Source organism: Syngnathus floridae, chromosome 6, assembly GCF_059516105.1.
Source record: "Syngnathus floridae isolate MCC-2025c chromosome 6, RoL_Sflo_1.0, whole genome shotgun sequence".
NCBI classification, from domain to species: Eukaryota; Metazoa; Chordata; class Actinopteri; order Syngnathiformes; family Syngnathidae; genus Syngnathus; species Syngnathus floridae.
Window position 1 is genome coordinate 15,609,421 of NC_142418.1, and position 20,302 is coordinate 15,629,722.

A 20,302-nucleotide genomic window follows, 5' to 3' on the forward strand; every position below is an offset into this window, starting at 1 on the left:
TATTCATGAGCATCCACCGATCTTCTGCTTCATCCTGGTCACAAACGGCTTATTGCTCAATGAAGGGGAATGGGTGGATTGGGAAATCTTATGGCGGGTTTCAACTGGTGGGGGAGTGCCAAGTTAATAAGCTTGCTCAAGGTTAATGGTACATGAGGGGTATATTTGTTGGGGAGATTTCGAGATGCTCATTTAATCTTTGCACTTTTAACTATAAAAATATCACATGGTGTTTTAGTGTGGAATGGAGGAGAAAATCAAATTAGGGCCAAAGTTTTTAATTACTGCTGATTGGTGAAGGGGCACCGGGTGCAGATGTGCATATCGACATTGTGACGACTAATGGTGCCGGATCGCCACTTAAAATACTGAGAGCAAGACGATGAAATGCAAAATTTTCTTGTTAATCCCGCCATTTAAAAAAAATAATAAAATCCCACGGGGTTCCGAAGGCGAGGCGACACAGGTGGCAGATGGCAAATGAGTTGTGTCACCGACATCCGGGGACGGTCCCCGCGTGGTGGACCTGGGTATGATCCCCTTTTATTGCTCTATGCTCAAGATGGCAGATGAGGCAATTAAAAGTGGATAAGCACTATTTACACACTTCCAGACGCAATGGTGAGCACAACAAAGACAACTCCTCCCCAGTCCTTCCCCCCTGCCAACGGGGTGTGAGGGAAGGGAGTGGCGGCTGGCTAACTAGCGAGGCTAACCGCTATTTTCATCCAAAAGCCATCTTATTTTTCCTACTTTTTGATTGTGTTGCCTTATGAGCCGGAGCGTTATAACGAGTCAAGCTAATTGGGAGTTGAGATGCAAAAAAACAAGATTTCATTTATTCGACCTCAAGCTTTAAAAGGTTGTTGTGGAGTCAAGTCATCATAATTGTACTATTTTTATACAATAGTATGATCAAGTCTTTTTATTGACTATCATCACCTATTTGGAAAAATCATCTGAGCATTTGGAATGCAGTTATGGAAAGTGTCATTTTCTACCCAAGTTGATGCCAGACTCTGCCCACATTTATTGAGAAAGGGAAAAAAAAAATCTAAACTATAATTCAGCACTTCCCATCTGTCCACTATAACCATTTGAAATTTGGTACTGCCCCTAGGAGTGGTTTTTTATAGGACGGCTGGTGGAAATTGCCAAATTTGAAAATTACAAATTCAAATCAGCCTAACATCCTGTTTGTTTCCCCGTGATCGTAATTTGGTCAGATTTTTGTCATTAACCAAAATATGGTGACTCTGAAAAGCAAACTAATTTGCATATTGTGGCTCGGCAGCCCGCTGCAAGTATGACAACCATCAGGACAATGGCGGGATAACGATTTAGATGTTTTGAAACTTATTACGATTTTCATCTGCCACTTCTGCAGACTAATAATCAAGACACAATTATTTCCTTCACAAGATTGTGACAATGAAAAGAAATGTTGCTCGATGGTAAGATCGATGGTCAACAAGATCCAAAGTTGGCACCAAGTAAATAGAAATTCTTAGAATAGATCAAACCCCCTGACCGCAAATATTGGCAAATGGCAATCTTTGTCATGTCGAACAAAAAATGACTTTACAATGTCTCTGTAAGAATGATAGAAAAAAAAGAAGAGCTACAAAGTGGTTTTAAAGATCCAAACTTTGGTGGCATTCACAAGAGGACATTGATGAAGCTGCTGTCCCTGATCTTTTCCTCGTAACAAGCCGTGGCACAATGCGCGATTAAAACCAAGGACATTATCTTCCGAGTGGGATCGCCGGTGTAATCAATCTGCCTCCAGGCACCCTGATGGGTCTCTCGTGAGAAAAAAGAAAAAAAAGTCTCTTGTGAGAGGAGAAGAGGTTGCCAGAGTGGTTGTAGTCGTTTCTCTCTTTCCAGTCTTACTGAGCCTTCCTCAGTCAATAAAAGCAAGCGAGGAAATTGTTGGCAATTCTTTGCTTCGTGCTGTGTCCTGATTACACAGTTGGAAGAAAGACATGATGAGTAGAATGAGAATGAGAGGAAGAGCCACTTTATTAAATAAATAGCAAGCTGTGATTTCATCACACCAGAGATGCCTTTGATTGTGGAACGCAAGTCAACAATCTTTTTGAGTTGATTGATTGATGATGATCTTCAAGATCCTTGAGGGGATTTTAGTAGGAACGTTAAGAAGAGTTTTGGTCCGATCATGATAGATCAACAATCTCCTTCTTGTTTGACTTGGACAAGGAAATCAAAGCTGGTCGACGTGCGAGTGACAACTGTCAAGGCAGACAAGAAAAGGATTTTATTGGCCATGGCTGGCGGAAAATCCAACTGGCGTGACAACAGTGCGCCTTCTGATGATAGCAAACACTGTCCGCCACGCCAGTATGCTCAGAATTTAATGAAACACCTGTCGGGATGCGTTTTCACTACCTGAAGCTTTGTGCGGCAAATGAGCTGTAACATTACCTTTTTTTTTTTTTTGACCACCTGCTGCATGCTAGCAATGTGTGCAAAAAAAAAAAAAAAAATTGAAACCACGAGTTTTTATTACGATTGCCCGGAGCAGGACTTGGTATCTGCCAAGTGTGTGTCGAGCCTAATTGCAAGAAAGTTCTGGCTTTGAATAATTTCAAAGTCTTTCTAAGACCACGCTGACAAACCAAGACAGTAGAAGAATAGGAATTGATTTTGGAGAGGCCTTCTTCTGAATTTGTCAGAAAAGGCTTCAACGGCCATGTACTCAATTGTTCTGGCATAATTCAAATCATTTAATTAATTAATAATCATAAATAATAATAATAATATAAATAATTCAATGGACAATAAATAATCTTCTGATGAGGTTAGAAAAAAGTCAGCGGAGATTCCAACGGACCTCTTCATTTCTTCTCCCACTCATTCCATTTATTCTTCCGCTGCGGCACAAACTTGTTCGTTCATTAGCATCGGTAGCGTAGCAACGTGGACTCGTTGGGACTCGCGAGGACCCCCAGTATAATTCCCATGTGCCACTCCTGTGATTGACAGGTGAGCCAGACCAGTCTTCTGTTGTAAATCACTAAATAAACAGCAGAAGATGCTCGGAGGTTTCTCTTGAGTGATTCCGCTCGAAATGTTGCTGAACATATTGAGCCGATGGATGCGATCCAGGACGGCACTATTTTCAGATTCCGACAAGTGTGTTTGCATCTGATGGGGAACATGCTAACATATGCGTGCGTGGCAGCAGCAAGCGTCTTCACGCTGGATCCAGAAGGTAAACTCGCATCAAATTATTAGTGCGGCGGCACGACGGGGAATATCGTCCTCCACTCCACCGTTCATCCCGGGGTAGATTTATGACAGTGCGATTGCTCCTGCGCATAATTAGTATTGTTGGACCGGGCTTTCTCCAGACTGCTGCAAGGCCAAGATTAAAATGTAATCAGCTGTTCAACCGTATCACTGCCACGTTTTGAATCCCGTGAGAGCGTAAACGGACTCCAGACGCCCGCAACTGGACCGGACGGTGTTTCCTAGACCTCCTCAAGGACATCGGTTGGACAGGGTAAATAGAATCTCTTGGCAGAGAGGAATGACAGCTGTTCTGGCACGGAGCGCAAGGTATGGGGGGTAATGAAGCCAAGGAAAAACTAGAAGACCAGGCGAAGACGAGGCCTGAGGGATTTAAAGCCGTGTTCAAACAAATAACGCTTCTGGGAAAAAAAAAAAATGCCTGGCAAATTGGCATCCTCATGGGAACAACGTGACAATCTGACCCGATTCTGAACAAACTCCTAAAATCACTTCATTAGCGATGAACTATTGTAGCATGCTAACGTTTCAGGATGAATATGACCATTTCATTCATGCTCGAAAGTTTGCCGACTATGTGAAGAGGAAGTCAGGCGTGTCGGACGTCGATTTGTTTCGCTTCGACGGATCGTGGCTGAAGGTGATGGGAGTGACCGAGCAAAAATGTTTTTCCACTAACAAAGTGGAATCGAGTCTGGAATATTTGGGTCAAGAGTGGAGGAAGAAAAGCAGAGATGAAGACTTTATCTGTAATCACCTTCTAAAACTTTCCTCGCTGTCCTAATGGTTTGCAAAGTGTTGTAAGCCGTTTTATCTTGTAAGCTTTAATTGCGCCGCACCTCCCGCCAAGAGTAAAAACGATTAATCACTCGGAAGTAGAGCAACTGCAGTCCTCGCCGCAAACACAAGCTCTGAAACCAGAACCCGCCACCTGAGAAAGGTTGACATGCCGGCTGACGGCGGGGTAGGTGGAAAAATGGAAGTTTTGTTTTTGTTGCGTGTCCACATTTGGCAGGAGATGGCGTTGGTTCAGGCGGCCCGCTTGGCAGGGATGACCGCTCCACGTGGAGCCAATGTAACACGAGAATGAGACCAAATGGCTCTCGCCATTGGAAAGCAAAGAGGGCAGACTGCTGAGGGCATCTGCTCAGGGTTTCTAATTTGATGAGCTCAATTGCTTGGCAACGCAGCGTGTGCTCAACTGTGCTTCTCTGATAAACATTTTCGCAAGTTGGAAACAGGCGCTAAACAGAAACAATTCGCCAGACTCATAAAATATGAACCATATTGCAAGTGGAAATGAAGCCGTGTTTAAAAAAAAAGCACAAACACGCGACGGTGTCATGACAAACGCTAATTGGTCCCAAACAGCAGAGGGGGCAACCTGTTAAAGCTCGCTCACATCTGGTATGCCGACTTTCCACGCTCGCGGTTTTGCACATTTCATTCTCTGCCAAACGGCAACATTTAGCGAGGGGAGCGTGACAGCTCAGTGGGCGGGGAAAAAGGGAGAGTCCATATGGACATGGTATGATGAGTTTCAGGACGTAATTAAGCGTCTCTCCGCGGAGTTCTTCACCCGCTGATGAAGAGACACTTGCGGCATGAGGGAATCCAGAGACACCTGGAGGGGGAGGGGCGGAGCTCATTTCTGACAAAGACTTCAGTCTTCGTGGACTTTCTTTCACAAGCATGATGTGTGTAGATAGTAACAGGAGAGGACAATCTGTTAATATAAAATGAAATATACTATAAATACATCTAAATTATAATAAATATAAAAAGTCAAATATGCTTCAGATGCTTTCTTTCAGTCGCCATCCTCAGATTCTACACTATGACTTTGAGTGTGTTTGGCTTTGTCGGTGAGTGATGTGGGTGTGAGTGAATGAGTGTATGTCTATGCTTACCATATGTTTTTTTCTTACTATTTTTCAATAAAATTATTGAAAATGCACTGGCAGTTGTGTACGGCATATCCTTAACCACGTCGAAGAATTGCAATACATTCCAACTAGCGGTTTTAAGCTAGTTTGAATTAGCTAACGATGTTTACGTCATTGTGTTAGCGTTCAGTTTCAACATGCTGCCTATTTGTATGACTCACTCACTATCTCAGAACAATAAGCTTATTTTTAAGACTGGCTTCAGTGCAGACATGTCGGATAAATCAGGAAATGCTAAACCGCTTCCTGCCAAATTCATTTCTAGGTTGAGGAACTGTTAGCATGATAGATTTTCCCCAAGCAACTGGGGGTGTTTCCATGCTGTCTGCAAGTCTCTCCCAAGAGCGAGTAAATGTAGTGGAGCTATAAAAAGGTGTTTTGGACACACTCCCCGACAGAAAGTCAAACAGCAAAGTGTCAAAGACGAGCTACCTGCTGATAGATCGCAGCTCTCGGGAGGAAGTGCTTCAAGAAACTCCCAAACATATTCCACTATTGATTAATTCGGTTAAAAATAGTCTGTGTAAAATCGGACATTGCCGCGATTGATCTGTTCTATCCCTCTCGGCGGCCTCCCTCAAGGAAAATGCGGTTCCCGCATTGAATTTGCTCGTGTTTAACGACGATTACGTTGAGCCGGTGTCAGCTCCGGGGTCAATAGCGGATCTTTTAGTGCAGCCAATCATATCAAAGCTGCATAAATCAGAGGAAAGCAGAGTTTGCTGATGCAAAGGGTACGCCGGCCGATGTCTTCGAAGCTCAGAGTTGATGACGCGTCGGTGACATTAATGGACTAACACTCTGCACTCCCCTGACATTATCCCGTCTCGTCATTCTCGAGTCGCGCCGCTGTCTCCCAGTCACCGTTTTACCCGAGAGGACGTTGCGATCGATGGGAAAGGACGTCCGCGGAGGCCTCACTGACGGGGTGTTTACTCCGCAAACAAAGACCTTCACTTGTCAGCTGCACAAGTTCATTAGCATCGCTTTGATTTTTTTTCCTATGTTCAGCCAGTCGCAGCGATCGAGGCCGTTTACACCACTTGCAAGTTGAAACATATTTTTTTAAAACCATACTATGATTGCATATAAAAACAAAAACCAAGTTACAAGGACAACATATATTTTTAAGTGTGCATGTGCCTTTAAGAGGCGGAGGGCTTTAGTGGAACCTTGGAGTTTGTGTGTGAGTGTCTGGATGTGAGCTGTGGACAACAGCAGGTCCTCATAAGTGTTTGTTTTTGACTTGGGGTCGTATTAATCCTCTGGCTTACTCGGAGCTGCTGTTTTGGTTAGCAACAGAGTTCAAATGGGCACATTTACCAAATTAGGTCATTACAGTTATTTGTTTGTTTTTCTCCTGAAGTGGGAGGGGCTAAATTTGTGTTGATGGCAACTAAGGAGCAACACTGTGCTCCTCTTCTGGCTTCGTTCAGTCTGCCAATATGACTCCGTGCGAGAATCTGGCTGGCGTGGGAGGTGCTGGGTTCGACTCCGATGGCGCAGGGGTGAGAAATCAGTCGCCGTTCCAAACCTTGCAAAAACCACATTAGTCTCCTGCTGTGAATTTGCGCGTAAAAATAGTTTGCTCGCATTGCCGCGTTACGTGTCACCTTGCTTTTGCTCGTCAACACGCCGACGTTTACGGCAATTTATTCCAAGCGCCGACAAATTAATTAACACAGATGCTGATGCTATCGGACTGGAATGAAATTAGCTCGCCTGCTTGACGATCTCGGGCGACAATGGTGAAAGCCTTTGTGATGCTCTCATCGCAAATGCGGCTCATTAAAAACGTGCAACAGCTGCGGCCTCCGCAAAAGGCAGTTTCAAAACACAATGTCCCCAATATTATTAATTTTTTTTTCCAGATTTTTTCCTGACCCATCTCACACCCCGTCTAGAAGGTTCCTACCTCAAAAGCTAAGCAAAGCACGTAGGACAAAGGCAAGGTATCGAGACGGTCCTCAGACAGACAATGACCACGTCAGTGTGTGAATACGTGTCAGCCTTCTCATCAAATACCTGGCAGGCTGAGCTTATCACGGGAGCTTCAGGGGAAGGGCGCTGACCTGCCGAGTGACACCAGGCGTTGCCGCCTCACACGCACACACACACCTCCATGTCTCAGGGGCATAAAACTAAGAGCGATGGAAGAGAAAGAGAGTCGGGGAGGCATCGGCAGCGCCACCCGTGAACTCTTTATCTCTTTATCGAGCGTATATCACGCAAGCAGCACCTTGCCTGACACTGTGCTATTTCTCCAAATGTCAGCTCAGGTGTTGGAGCTGATATCTTAAAGCTATTTTTTGGGTTGGACGCAAAACCTATTGCAAGGTGGAGATAAGTCAGTCGACAACAAGCGGGAAGACAGAAACATACTTAGCGGTGCTAATTTGAGGATGATAAAAATGGCGTTAGAAAGTAAAAAAAAGCTATTTTCCGGAAAACAAAACGACAACTCCCGAGGGAATGTTGTATTAACTCTTCTGGAGTAACTTTGATGGCACGTGTGAGGACAGGAGGTCCGTGCATTACTCACAGGTGACGCCACACTGATGTCACCCCACCCCCCCGATGAATTAACGAGATATTCGAAATGGAAGACGGGGGCGAGCGGGAAGCGGGGCTTTAGATGATAACCCCGGCGCTTCCATCATCCCTTATCTGAGTCTTCCAACAGGGAAGGCTAAAACAGTATGTCACGCCTTGTTTGGGGTGGGGGAGGGGGGATGCGCTCACAGGTAGCAGAGGGATTTAAAAAAAAAAAAAAAAGTGTTGGAATGAGCTCGGTCGGGCGGTGTCAGTCCAACTTGATGTGTGGCTGGAAAGGTCAGCCGGGTTCTTATTGAGATAAGGAAAGGATGAAAGGGGAAAAAGGTCAATTCATCATTAGCTCCCCTCTTCAATCCACTCGGCTCGAGATTTAGTGCACCCGCTGATAAAAACTCATTGACTTCATGTCTGCTCGTGTGCGTACAGGCGTCTGACGTTAGCTGGGTATTGGTGCGCTTTTCAATTCCACCAGACGATTAGACTATGAAATATCCAATTACACAGTCAGCGTGAGGCTGCGCTTTACGCAAGAGTAGTGCGGCGCTGGCATCTTCAGCCTGCTAAGTGGCGGAATAGTATTAGCGGGCAGGCTCAACGTGAGGAGGTAAATAATGCACCTTTGGAAAATAACATCCCGAGCTTATTTACACGGCTTTAAAGGATCGGTATTCTCCACTAGTGAAGTCTTCCCGTGCTGGAGAGATTGCAGTACATTTTTGTCCAATCAGATTGCAGCATCTGTGTGTGGCAATGTCGTCGGAATCTGCCCATACAAGGCTTTTGCTAATTTATATTTAAAAAATAAACAAATAAAAAAAAATAAACAAATAAAAAAAAATAAAAAAAGTTGTCTCCCTGTGCGGCCTGGTACCAAATAGTAATGATGGGCAAATGAAGCTTCAAGATGATTCATGAACCCGTTGTTGTGTTTACTTAGATGGCACTCACTTGAAAGCAACATTGCCATCTAGAGGAGCCAAACAATACAACTGGTTCATGAAGCTTCATTTTGTCATCACCACCAAATAGTCCACGAACCGCTACCGGGCCACGGACCAGTGGTTGGGGACCACTGACTGGATTCAGGGTTTAAACGTTAACACTTCAGCCTTGAGCTCGTCAAAGACAAAAATCGCCAAGAGTAAGCACGATTTTATCGAGTTAAAGACAATGGTTTGATTTTTACGTGCGGAGCTGCCAAAGCCAGCTGAAGCCATCAAATTTATTTTTGTAATCAACCCAATGTGACCTGAGGCTGTAAGCTAAAGTGCACAAAGACTGACATAAATAAAAATACACGTAGCAAATAATTGTATGTGTGACCATCTGTCGGCAGGCTTCGAAAAACAATGTCCGTTTGTTGCCAATGGATAGAAAGCGGTGCCGATACATTTTTTCCTCTCTCTCTGTCGATGGACCGCAGATCAATCAAGCGGCGCGTTTCTTTCCTTTCTAGTCCGCTCGCTCTTCACTCGAGCAATCACTTTTAGTGCTTGAGAGACATCCTTCAAAACACATAATGGGACACCAAAGATGGATGACAACATTTGGAGCTAACCGTCCGGAAGGTTGCGAGGGTGGAGGAAAAAGGGGGCGGGGCTAAATGCAGTGCAAGATTCAATTACTTTAGTTTAAGTTATTTCTGTTAAAGTATCTTAATACATCAGGGGGGTAGAAAAATATGTGTATTTTCAAAAGCTAGTCCTTTATTTGGCTTTTTTGTTGTCTACCGAGTTTGCGTACCGCAGCTTTGTAGTCAAACTAACATCTGGCACGATAGCGCTAAGGTAGTAGCAAAAAATTCCTTTACAAGATGATTAAACGCTTAGTAAGCTTACATATGTCCATGGAAATTCTGCGATTCAAGTCCAATTTTTAATGGCATTGCTGAGGATGCAAGAAAATGAAAGCCGTCACCGATAACCGAACCTTGAAGCGATCATCCACCGTCCATACGAGCACCGGCATGACCGATTCGTGCCGTCTGGTGCAGGTGATTGCTTCCCAACCTTTGACGGAATGCATATCCATTACACACATGGCCACCAATGGTGACATATGAACAAGCAGCAGGTCCGGCGAGATCCCCTTGGACCTTCTCCGGTCCAAGAGTTTCACATCTGCTGCTACTTGAAAGAACACAATAATCTCTCGCTCACACACAGAGGCACTCCTGAGGTTTTCTCCAACACATGCTGGATGTGCTTGATTTCACTTCTGTCTAGATGGAGATCTGTGGCTTCACTTCATAAAAGGTGTCAGTTATTTCCATTGTTTTGAAATACAAATCAATTGGAATCCTGGAATGGATTCAACTTTGCAGGTTTTTAATTGACTCTCCAGAGAATCATGAACCATTTTTGCATTTTTTTTTTCTGTCAAACTTATCTTTAGCTCTTAGGCACATAAATATTGTTTTCAGTTCTTTGCAATTTTTACTATTACCGGGAGTTTTGTGTATTCCAACTGCGGTTTCATGCCGATCCATTCAGTCCTCATTCATACGCCTCATTCTCATGCACCAGCAAGTTATCAGGGACTGTTGTGCCTCATTGAACCGTGAAGCTTCCTCCCCATTTATTTCTCAAATGCAGCAGAGAAGTGCCCCCGTTCACCTAATAAGACTTATAACAGTCGGCTCGGCGAGATGCAGAACCAGTAGCGAGCTCAGCCTTGGAAAATAAATGACCTGGCTCACATCTATTTAAGTTGTGACACCTTGAGAAGTGCACTTGAATACTTTTGGGGAAACAGATTTTGCTACAAAGACATTTCGGACGATTAAATGTGATGCAAAAATCTCTCGAGTCAAAAGTGTGGTATTATCAACATCTGCCATGCTGCTAATTAAAGCCTAAAAAGACACACATCAGTGAGTTTCGCTAATTCAGAGAAGATGTGTGACACTCGCGGGATAAAGCTGAGCCAGAGCAGACAGCCAATCAAAAACAGTTTTTAGCGAAAAGTGTCAGAGAAAGGAAATCTGGCTGATTGCGCGGTCGAGACGATAAACTTTGGTCGATAATGACGTTGAGGATAGCAAAACGGCAGAATACCCACACACAAAGTTTTGCTGGAATCAAATGGCGCTTGGTGGACTCAACACAGTCCAACCGCGGCTTTACAAAAGATGCGTCTTTAAATCGATGCGGGAATGCTGATCCAATGCTGTAAATAAAAAATGTCCTCCTTGCAGGTGCACAAGCTTCCATGCAGAACACCCACGGTTCTGAGAACAGCGAGGAGGCAATGGGATGGAGCCAGAAAGTCATAAATCTCCCACCGCTCATAGGGTCAGGCAAGAGGGAATGAGAAAGAGGAGGGGGTGTCAAAACTGGCTGTGGGTGTGTAGGGGGGGGGGACGATGGGGGGAGCCAACCACCGTGACCGACTTCTGCTCCCCGAATCGTGCGGTGGTTGGTCACGCTGTGACACCGGCAAAACCACATCTGCCTCATTTGCATTTACACATTGAAGGAACTCGGCCGGGGTAGACAGTGTGCCTCTAACCGAGTAGAAGAAAATAGATGGATGGTAGGAACTGAGACAATTGGAAAAGTGAGGAATTCGGTCATGATCCGGGAACTTGGTGCTGTTACAAGTGTCTATGGGTCACAGGTGTCAAAGTCAAGGCCCGTTTCTATTAGTCTCTGTTTTGAAAACTAGCCAAGTAGGAAGCCATCTGAAGCCAGACAAATAGACCAACAAGATTTGTTAAGCGTTCATCAAGTCATACATCAATGATAGACCAAGACACGATCTAGATTGGAGACTGGACCTGATCAAAAATCCAGACTCCACCTTGTCTGAGACCAAGACAAGACCGAAGAATAATGCCTTTGATTCGGAGACTAGATAGATTCATATGAGGAAGTCTTTCTACAAGATGTGAAGTGTGCCTGTGGGAGTTCATCCAATCACAAGAACATTGGACCTGAACGTTGGTCACACTTGTCTTTACAACCCCTGGTCAAGAAACAACACTTTCACAAAGCATTTTCACAAAATTGGAAATAGAGAATTGTCCCAGCCCTTGACCTGAGTGGAGTATCTTTTTCGCTTGGTCTCTTTCTCCTCACAATCTTTATCCCCCTGCGTCTTCCAGGCTTTAGCCCTCACCGTGGGCAATCAGAGAGAAGATGCTGATGTTGTGACTGCCGTGTAAAGCGGCTCAGCGTATCAGCGGGCGGACACACTCGACCGGGAGCTTCCTCGAACAGCAAACTGCCCGCTCGGCCTAACCCCAACCCCGTGGAGCTAATCTCCATCACCGGTCCACCACAAAAGGCTACTTGCTAGCACACTGTGCAGAAGATGCACTCCATTCCGAAGGAGGAGAGATGCTCCCCCAATGCCAAGCTTTTTTTCCTGCTATATAATATAGAGAAAGGTTCCGGAAAATGGGGAGTAATAGGGAGTTGGTTTCTTATTACATTTTTCTGGGAAGTTCTTTCGTCATCCGAGAGTTCCTTGCTTTGTACGCTGGAGAAGGGCAATCAGACTTTTCCAAAATGGTCCCCACAAAGTTGGAAGCATAGAAATGTGGACTGGTCAAGTGAGGTATGATGGTGGGGTTGTCTTTAAATATTATCCGGATCAAAGTATTTGTGACTTCAACATAGTTGCCAGACAAGCTAGCAGTTAGGCTAGCTTGTTTTATAGCTTCTTTCTATTTTTCGACTGTGTGTGTGAGGTCTTTCACAATTTAAAAACTGAAAAAATTTGAAATTGTGTCTCTAAATATTAATATTAATTATATTAATAAAAAATAATACAAATTAAAGTTCTGTATTTTCCACACTATAAGGCGCACCTTCAATGAATGGCCCATTTTAAAACTTTGTCCATATATAAGGCGCACTGGATTATAAGGCGCACCTTCAATAAATGGCCCATTTTAAAACTTTGTCCATATATAAGATATATACATTTGGCCCGCGGGCTGGCCTTTGGACACGCCTGCTGTAGTGGCTCAATATTGGTCCATATATAAGGCGCACCTGATTATAAGGCACACTGTTGGCTTTTGAGAAAATTGGAGGTTTTTAGGTGCGCCTTATAGTGCGGAAAATACGGTATTTGTGACTTTGATATAGTTGCCAGACAAGCTAGCAGCCAGGCTAGCTTGTTTTATCTCTTCTATTTTTCGAACGTGTGCTCGTTCTTTCACAATTTAAATCCATCCAAAGAATAATGAGAAGGAATTTCAGCCAGTTAGCAAACCAATGTTATCATCTTGATACTCAAATTCATATAGCGTAGTTAACAGACTATCTATGGATGCAACATTTCCTTTCCTCCAAATATAACAACAGTCGGGTGGCCACTTCCAAAGTGAACACACAATAGCCACTGCTGTCTCCAGTTTGGCAGCGTGTCAAGTTGCACACACGCAGGCAGCGGTTGAGCCATCTTTTGTTTGCCGCCTCCGCATCCACTCACGAGGATGCTTCGCGCGGGATATTTTCCACGTCTAATTAATGCATTGTATAAAACGGCTAATGAGAGCCACGATCACAGCGGCGTGAAGGCAGGCGTTACGGAGAAAGAGAGCAAAGGCAAAGGAACGGGGTGCTTCACAGTTATTAGCCTGCCACTTGAACACGGCGGTGGCGGAGGTGGGGAGGTGAGTGCTCGGTGATGTATCACGCATAACCACACACACACACAATTTTGCCGCTATTTTGCATTGGATATGAAAAAGCTGTCAGCAGCCATGCATAAAATATTGGATTAGCTGTCTAGAGAAAACCGAGCAAGTCCACTTTGACCTATTGTCCTCAAAAGTGCGTAAAACAACTTACTCCATTGACTTATAAAGTAATTTCACATTAGACCACACCGCCATTCAAGTTTTTTGGAAGACACAAAGTGAATGAACCAGTCATTCATAATCACTAAATTTCACTGCTCCCTTGTTAGCTTAGCACAAACGCGGTTATTTTATGCGTCATGTTCTTTGTCGCAAGCCAAAAGAGAAATAAAAGGACCAATTAAGACATTGAGGCTTTAATCTGATATTCAAATACAAAGTAATTAACAATCATTTGACTTCTTTAATCAATGGCTAAAAATGGCCCCCAAAAATAGAAAGTAAAAAAACTAAGTTTAGATATAATGCATTTTTTTGTTCCCAAAACTTATCACCATGAACAAAAATCTGTAATGTAGCAGTTGATCAATCGCGATTCATGTTTAAGAAGTAAATTCCCTTCTTTTCTTTTACTGGAGACAGCAGAATTATTTATGCGGGCCTTGGAGGAAAAAGTTCAAACACCCCGAAGTGAAGCGTGACAAATTTGCACGACGACACTGTAGGGATGTTCCCGCACGCCTCGGGGTGTTATTCCAAGAAACAAAAGTTGCTCCCTCAGCACGGCCCCTCCAGCAGGATAAATGATCTGCACACCAGCAACTCTATCAGCTTCATTACGCGCCAACACATCTGCTGGCCACCAGAGAAACCTCGCTCGCTCTTCCATCTCTCTTTTTCGCAAATCATTTCAATCGCCGCAACAGCAAGCTCACCTGTGCAATCTCGTACAGCAGCTTGTAGTGTTCCTCGCGCTTCTGTAAAGTGCACAGATTGCAGCCCATTATAGTTGTCGTGGGAACGGCAGGCGTCCGATTCTCCCCGGTGACGGACACAAGGGGGAGAGGGGGAGTTGAGGGTCCGCGCCGCGCTGCTTCTCATCCGTCACTCCTCGGCCAGCATCTTCTAGGAGGTGCGCGCAGCTTCAGCATCCGCCGCCGTGTGCTGCGCTCCGCTCACACGCACACTCGCACGCTGGAGTTGTGGCGATGCCAGGGACACTCCTCCAGACGTGATGACGACCGAGCTCGCGGCTCATGAATAATTAGGTGGACGGTTTAGGCGCACGGGAGGCGGGAGCAAGGACGGGGGACTCGAGGAAAGAGGCGGAACCAGTGAGGCTGAGGGACTTGGAACATTACGAGCGACGCGCAGTTAGATGCTGAGGCTCCTTTGTGTGAGGAGCTTTTCACTGACTGCTCAATTGATCCACGAGGGGATAGATGATTTTATGAATTTTGATACATTTAAATTTATAAAATGTAATAAATTTAATAAAAAAATCCAAATGAACAAAAGCCAAGAAACAGGTACCTCTCAATGAATTATTATGGTGTTAATTCTATTTCATTTTTTATACATTTTCTGCCACATTTCAATTTATAATTTAAATTTTTTAAAATTGAAAAACTTTATTAAAAAATTTAAACAGTTATTTAAACATCTTCAGCACCGAGGGTCACAACTATATTTTGTTCGTTAAAATTGGCACAGGGCTGAAAATAATTATGGGGGTGAACAACTTACTCCATAAAAATACTCGATATGTGGCGGACACCACATGTGTCAACGGTAACGACGTGTTGGCTACAAATTGGCAAACAGCATGAGTGAATTTTCAGAGAAAATCCACATTGGCTCAAACTGCAATAATTGCTCTACTTTCACTGTTATTGTCTCCACCGTGAACTCTTCTCCGGCGAGCGGGAAGCCCCGCTAACGAGCAATAATTGTTAACAAATTGGCCTCCCGGCCATTGACGGGGCCTCGCTGCGCCGAATGGAGTAGATGAGCGCTCATCAACGCGGCTAGCGGGCATGGCGTCCCTACCCCCCTCGGGGACGCTCGTAATCCGATTTTCTGGGTTTTAATTTTGCGCGACTGTCTGGAGGCGAGCCAAACAGAAAGTGACATCACATTACGGTTAATACCATCCAGCACTCTGCTGTACTTCTTGTCCAAATATCAAAACATCCTCAAGAATTAACAAGGAGAGAGCTTTCTGCTGTTGCTAGGCAATAGTAAACCCAAAAAGTGACAATAGTGGGTCGTGCTGGGAGGCATAAGCCCATTTCACGTAGAAAATAATTAATCTTCCATTGAGAATTAGCCTTGCAAAATTTTTAGAATTTTCAAAGTTGATACGTTCACATTTTCAGTCTCAACAAATTTAATTACTCGTAATTTTGCCCAGTTTTTAAGACACCCGCTTCGATTTTTGTACAGTTATAAACTCGTCTGACTCAGCCGTTCATTTCCCAGAATCGAGAAGCATCCCGTGCGTTCATGACTCAGTCTGCATTTTGTTTCTCATTGAGTCAGCGTCATCTCGCATGTTCAGCCAATAGCATTTTTGGAATCATTCATACATTTATGAGCGTCTTTTTTTTTTTAGTGTGACACCTAAATAAAACACCATGAGACCCAAATAAAGCTACGAAAACACTGATGAGAAAAAATGGTATCAACACCAGGATGTACGAGTTCTCTCCATCAGTTCTATCATGGCAAAGACGATTCAAACACAACCTGCTCTCAGCAACAAAGACAAATACGAGAACCCCGGAATGTGCTGACAATGTCCATTATTAGCTGGCGCGGAGAAATGACCATTACATTGTAAGGGGGGGGCAATCAGTGACCCCTGAGGTTAAGACGCTCATCAGTCAGCCAAATGGTCTATCTCATCATCCGTGAAGCGAGACTGATACAGTAGCCCTCTGCCTGCGGTCAAGCAGCGCTACTCGATGGGACGCGCCAAGTGACTGATGCGCTTTGGAAAGTGCATTAAAACTGATAAAAGCTCTTCCCAGGCATTTCACTGCTGTCGGTTTGACATGGTGACTGGATGAATACAACATGATTTTTTGCCAATGAATAATTCTGCATAAAAGAGGACCGTCTGCTCGCTTTTTAGCTTCTCAGTTTCAATAAAACAAAATACATCAATCCATCCAATTTCCATAACATTGTATATTTAGCTAAACCAAAGAAGTGTCTTCAGAAAATCAGGTAGCTTGATGCTAACACAAAATGTCAAACTTCATAGACAAGATCAACAATACTAGCATTGATTAGGAAACCGGCTAACATTATCTAACATTTCTGCTCAGCACTATAAACCAAACGAGCAACTTTGATTCGAATCATTGTCGACTTTTCACCAGCGCTAAAGTAAAAACCGCTGCGTTTGCTTCGCTAGCTGCTAAAACGGTTAGCTAACATGTTTGTCAGTAGGTGCTTAAAATGCAATGTTGTTAATCAGGACTCAACTTACGTGGGAGTCAATAGGAGCCTCATTTAAGCTCCGGCAAAGATCTGTGGGAGTCGTTTCTTTTATTAAGCTAAAACCACTTCAATTAATTCACTGTCTGCGCTATTATTGTTTTTATCAAATTTATACCAACGGCCTTCCAGTCTCCTCAGTGTCCTTTGCCAGCATCTACCAGTCGTTCATCAGGCGGACAGCCCTTTGCCCGCTCAGGTAGAAACAAGCCCGCCACCGTGTTCATTCCCCCAGTTAATGGGCCTCACATCACAAGGCACGGCCGGACGATCCGTCCCGGCTGTGATGGCTGTATTTTGAGCCCTTTTCAATTGCCTTGGTGACAAACTGATATTTAAGCTCCTCTAAAACCTCAAGGTATAACCTTCAGCCAAGTGTGGAATTCGCCTACAGCCAAGCTGTAAACCCGATATGTGCCGCTAAAACCTTATTCATTTTTTTAACCCCCCCTCTGACACGGAAAATGGCGAGATAACAGAACAGGTTTTCTAGAAGGTTTGACAGCCGCAATGTACCAGTGATAGCAAAGATGTTCGTCAGAGTGTGGTGTCAGAAAATCGTTCGAATATATTCAGAGTACAGTGAAGTCAAACAATGGTGCGGTGAAATTGTGGTCGCAGTCAGGAGCTCCGGGTTGAAATCTCTCGGTGAAGTTCTCACCGTGCTCGGTGCTGGGTTAACCCGACGACTCCGACTTCCTCACCGCTAACTTTTCCATCAGTTGCGTCAACTAACAAGCTCGCCCATGGCTGAGAAGATCAGACTGAAATTTAATGGATGCAAAGCTCCGGATTAGGACAGATGAGTAGGGCTCATCACATGCTGGCAGAAGAGACGTCTTTATCCCAACGCTGGCTTTCCGTAACCTAGGCAACAGGGTAGCACCTTTAAAAAGTGGGAAATGCGTTCCAAGCTGTGATCCCTGGAGTGAGCGGCCATGTCTGGATGGAATACCAAGCATTCTCACACAAAGCGATCACCCACTGGATTCTGAGAATCTATATGACCTGATTTGGGAGTAATTAAACGCCCGTCTTTGAAAAATTAATATCATCGGATATCAGGTCTGGAAGTGGACGGTCCAGCTGCGTCGGTATGCAAAGCGCACATGTGGCGGCTTGAAAGCGAGCGCTCGGTGGTGGTCAAAAAGCGCGGGAAGCCAACCAAAACATCTCTCTCAGAGGTGATAAATTATTAACTGCATCTTTAATTCATGTGGGAACACGGCCGTGGATATAAATAGCACATTGTGCATGATAACGCACCCCACTGTTGCTTTCCAGGCAATCAACATTGAAGATCTGGAGCTTTGATTTCAAAGCAAACTCCTACTGTTGAAGGAGATGATATGGAAAAAAAATACAGTTTTGATTTTTTTCGTATGCTATGGAGTGCCTGCCAAGCCATCAAGTGTGAGCCAGCCAAGTAAATATTTTTTATTTATTTTTATTTTATTTATTTTGTTTGTTATTTTTGAAAATGATTGAATTAAACAGTGATTCTTAGTGCGCTTGGGGCATCCTCATTTAGGATGATTACCGTATTTTCCGCACTATAAGGCGCACCTAAAAACCTCCAATTTTCTCAAAAGCCGACAGTGCGCCTTATAATCAGGTGCGCCTTATGTATGGACCAATATTGAGCCACTACAGCAGGCGTGTCCAAAGTCCGGCCCGCGGGCCAAATGTATATATCTTATATATGGACAAAGTTTTAAAATGAGCCATTCATTGAAGGTGCGCTTTATAATCTGGTGCGCCTTATAGTGCGGAAAATATGGTAAATTTATCATTTTAATATATAAAACAAAATATATTTGCATTTATGGCAGTATACACAGTATTATGTGTCAAATAGAGACCTGCCACGCAAAGATCCAACTTTAAGCATTCTGGCCATATTGTTTCTGACATCCCTCAAAAATCAATAGACGACTTGCAGGGCTGCTGCGGTATCTTTTGTGGTACAGCATTGGAAATCAGTAGGGTTCTTGCTTCCATACAGGATAATCATGACTACAGGTTGTGACTAACACAGTGTCGATAAGGAACACTCGATAATTTTACCTTGGGCATGTTGCCGCATTTTGTTTTGTTTGGGTATCATTCAAAATCAATAGACTAAACTTGCAGGGACGAAGAGAAAGGACAATTCGTGGTTTCAAAAAGTTACATTGAAAGCTTGAATTGCTACTTCAAATATTTGGTTTCAAGTACCTTCTGTCATTCTAACATTCAAATGCACTAAATGACAGGAACGTATTTGAAATCAATGAAGCAGCTTCATGTTAAAGGCATTGTTTGCTATTCAGAGGTGCACGCTTCAGAGTGGCTGCATTGTGTGGAACTCAACGTGCACATCGGTCGCGTCATTGATTTCAGACTCTTGAGAGAGTGCTCGTCAATAACCCGCCAATGCGCACCTGACGCTTGCATGAGAGGTTTGTGCTCGAGACGAGACGAGGCCAAGCCGCTGAAGTAATCAACGTGCAAAATGCCTGTTGGGAGTTTTTTTCTTAACTAAAGTATTGGTAAGACTGAAAAGGAAATATTCTGCCTTGATTCAAAAGTTTAACTCGCACTATGTTTGTAACTCAAATCGACTTTCCCCATTTAAACGAATGGAAATGACAGTAATCTGTTCCAAACTGACGGGCCTCTGTCCAACGTGAAGCAATTTTGCTAATAACGGACATTATCATTATGCAATTTTTTGAAAAGTACATGCAACACTGAAAAAAACTGTTGAATTTACTTAATTTCATCAAGTAATAAAATATCATCATCGGGCTCCTAGTAGACTATATACATCTAACATTGCAATTACAGACAAAAAGGAATGAGACCTGCTCATCGATCGTAATTAGCTGATATTAAAAACAATCAATGGTGAACAAACAACTCTGTGTGCTCCCAAAGGGGAGCTATTGATTTTTCACTTATAAACAACACCGAATTATCGGACGACAGATGATTAAGCGTCCGTGTGATCAAGCATTGCTCTCAACAACGGGGGCAGCGCTACTCGGTTTGTGTCCCCATGACAACCATCCGTCCTGACATAAATGTTTTCAATGAGGGAAAAGAAAAAATTAAATACAGACAGGAAACTTTGCGTAGGAGTTCGACATGACCTCTACCTAGCCCTACAGCTAGCATGCTAACAACTCGACAAAGTTTGACCACTACGGAAACTTTTTAGACTGGAACAGAATATTTTACGAATTGTGTTTACAGTGGAACCTCAAATCATGAATACAGAATAAATTTTTGTTTTTTGTAGTGAAAATTATTGTAATTGAAAAGAGTTGTTTTAAATGTTGCTATCACAAAACCACGAGGAACTGTAGGTTTTTTTTTTTTAACTTTTCAACTGCTTTGTAAAATTATTTTATTTTATGGAATTTACATAATTGTATTGCTCATTTGC

At 43.7% G+C, this 20,302-nt stretch overlaps 1 protein-coding gene across 2 annotated transcripts in view; it reads right to left on the reverse strand.

Annotated features, from left to right (window-relative positions):
- Positions 1-20,302, reverse strand: part of LOC148396844 (PDZ domain-containing RING finger protein 4) — a 64,129-nt gene that overhangs the window by 13,376 nt on the left and 30,451 nt on the right. The window contains exon 1 of one of the 2 annotated variants that reach the window (XM_088379524.1): positions 14,304-14,538. The exons of the other annotated variant lie outside the window; for it this stretch is intronic. Within the exon in view, the coding sequence (XP_088235650.1) occupies positions 14,304-14,372 (69 nt within the window). The 5' untranslated portion in view covers positions 14,373-14,538. Of the gene's footprint in view, positions 1-14,303; positions 14,539-20,302 lie in introns of those variants that run through there. 2 annotated transcript variants of the gene reach the window in all.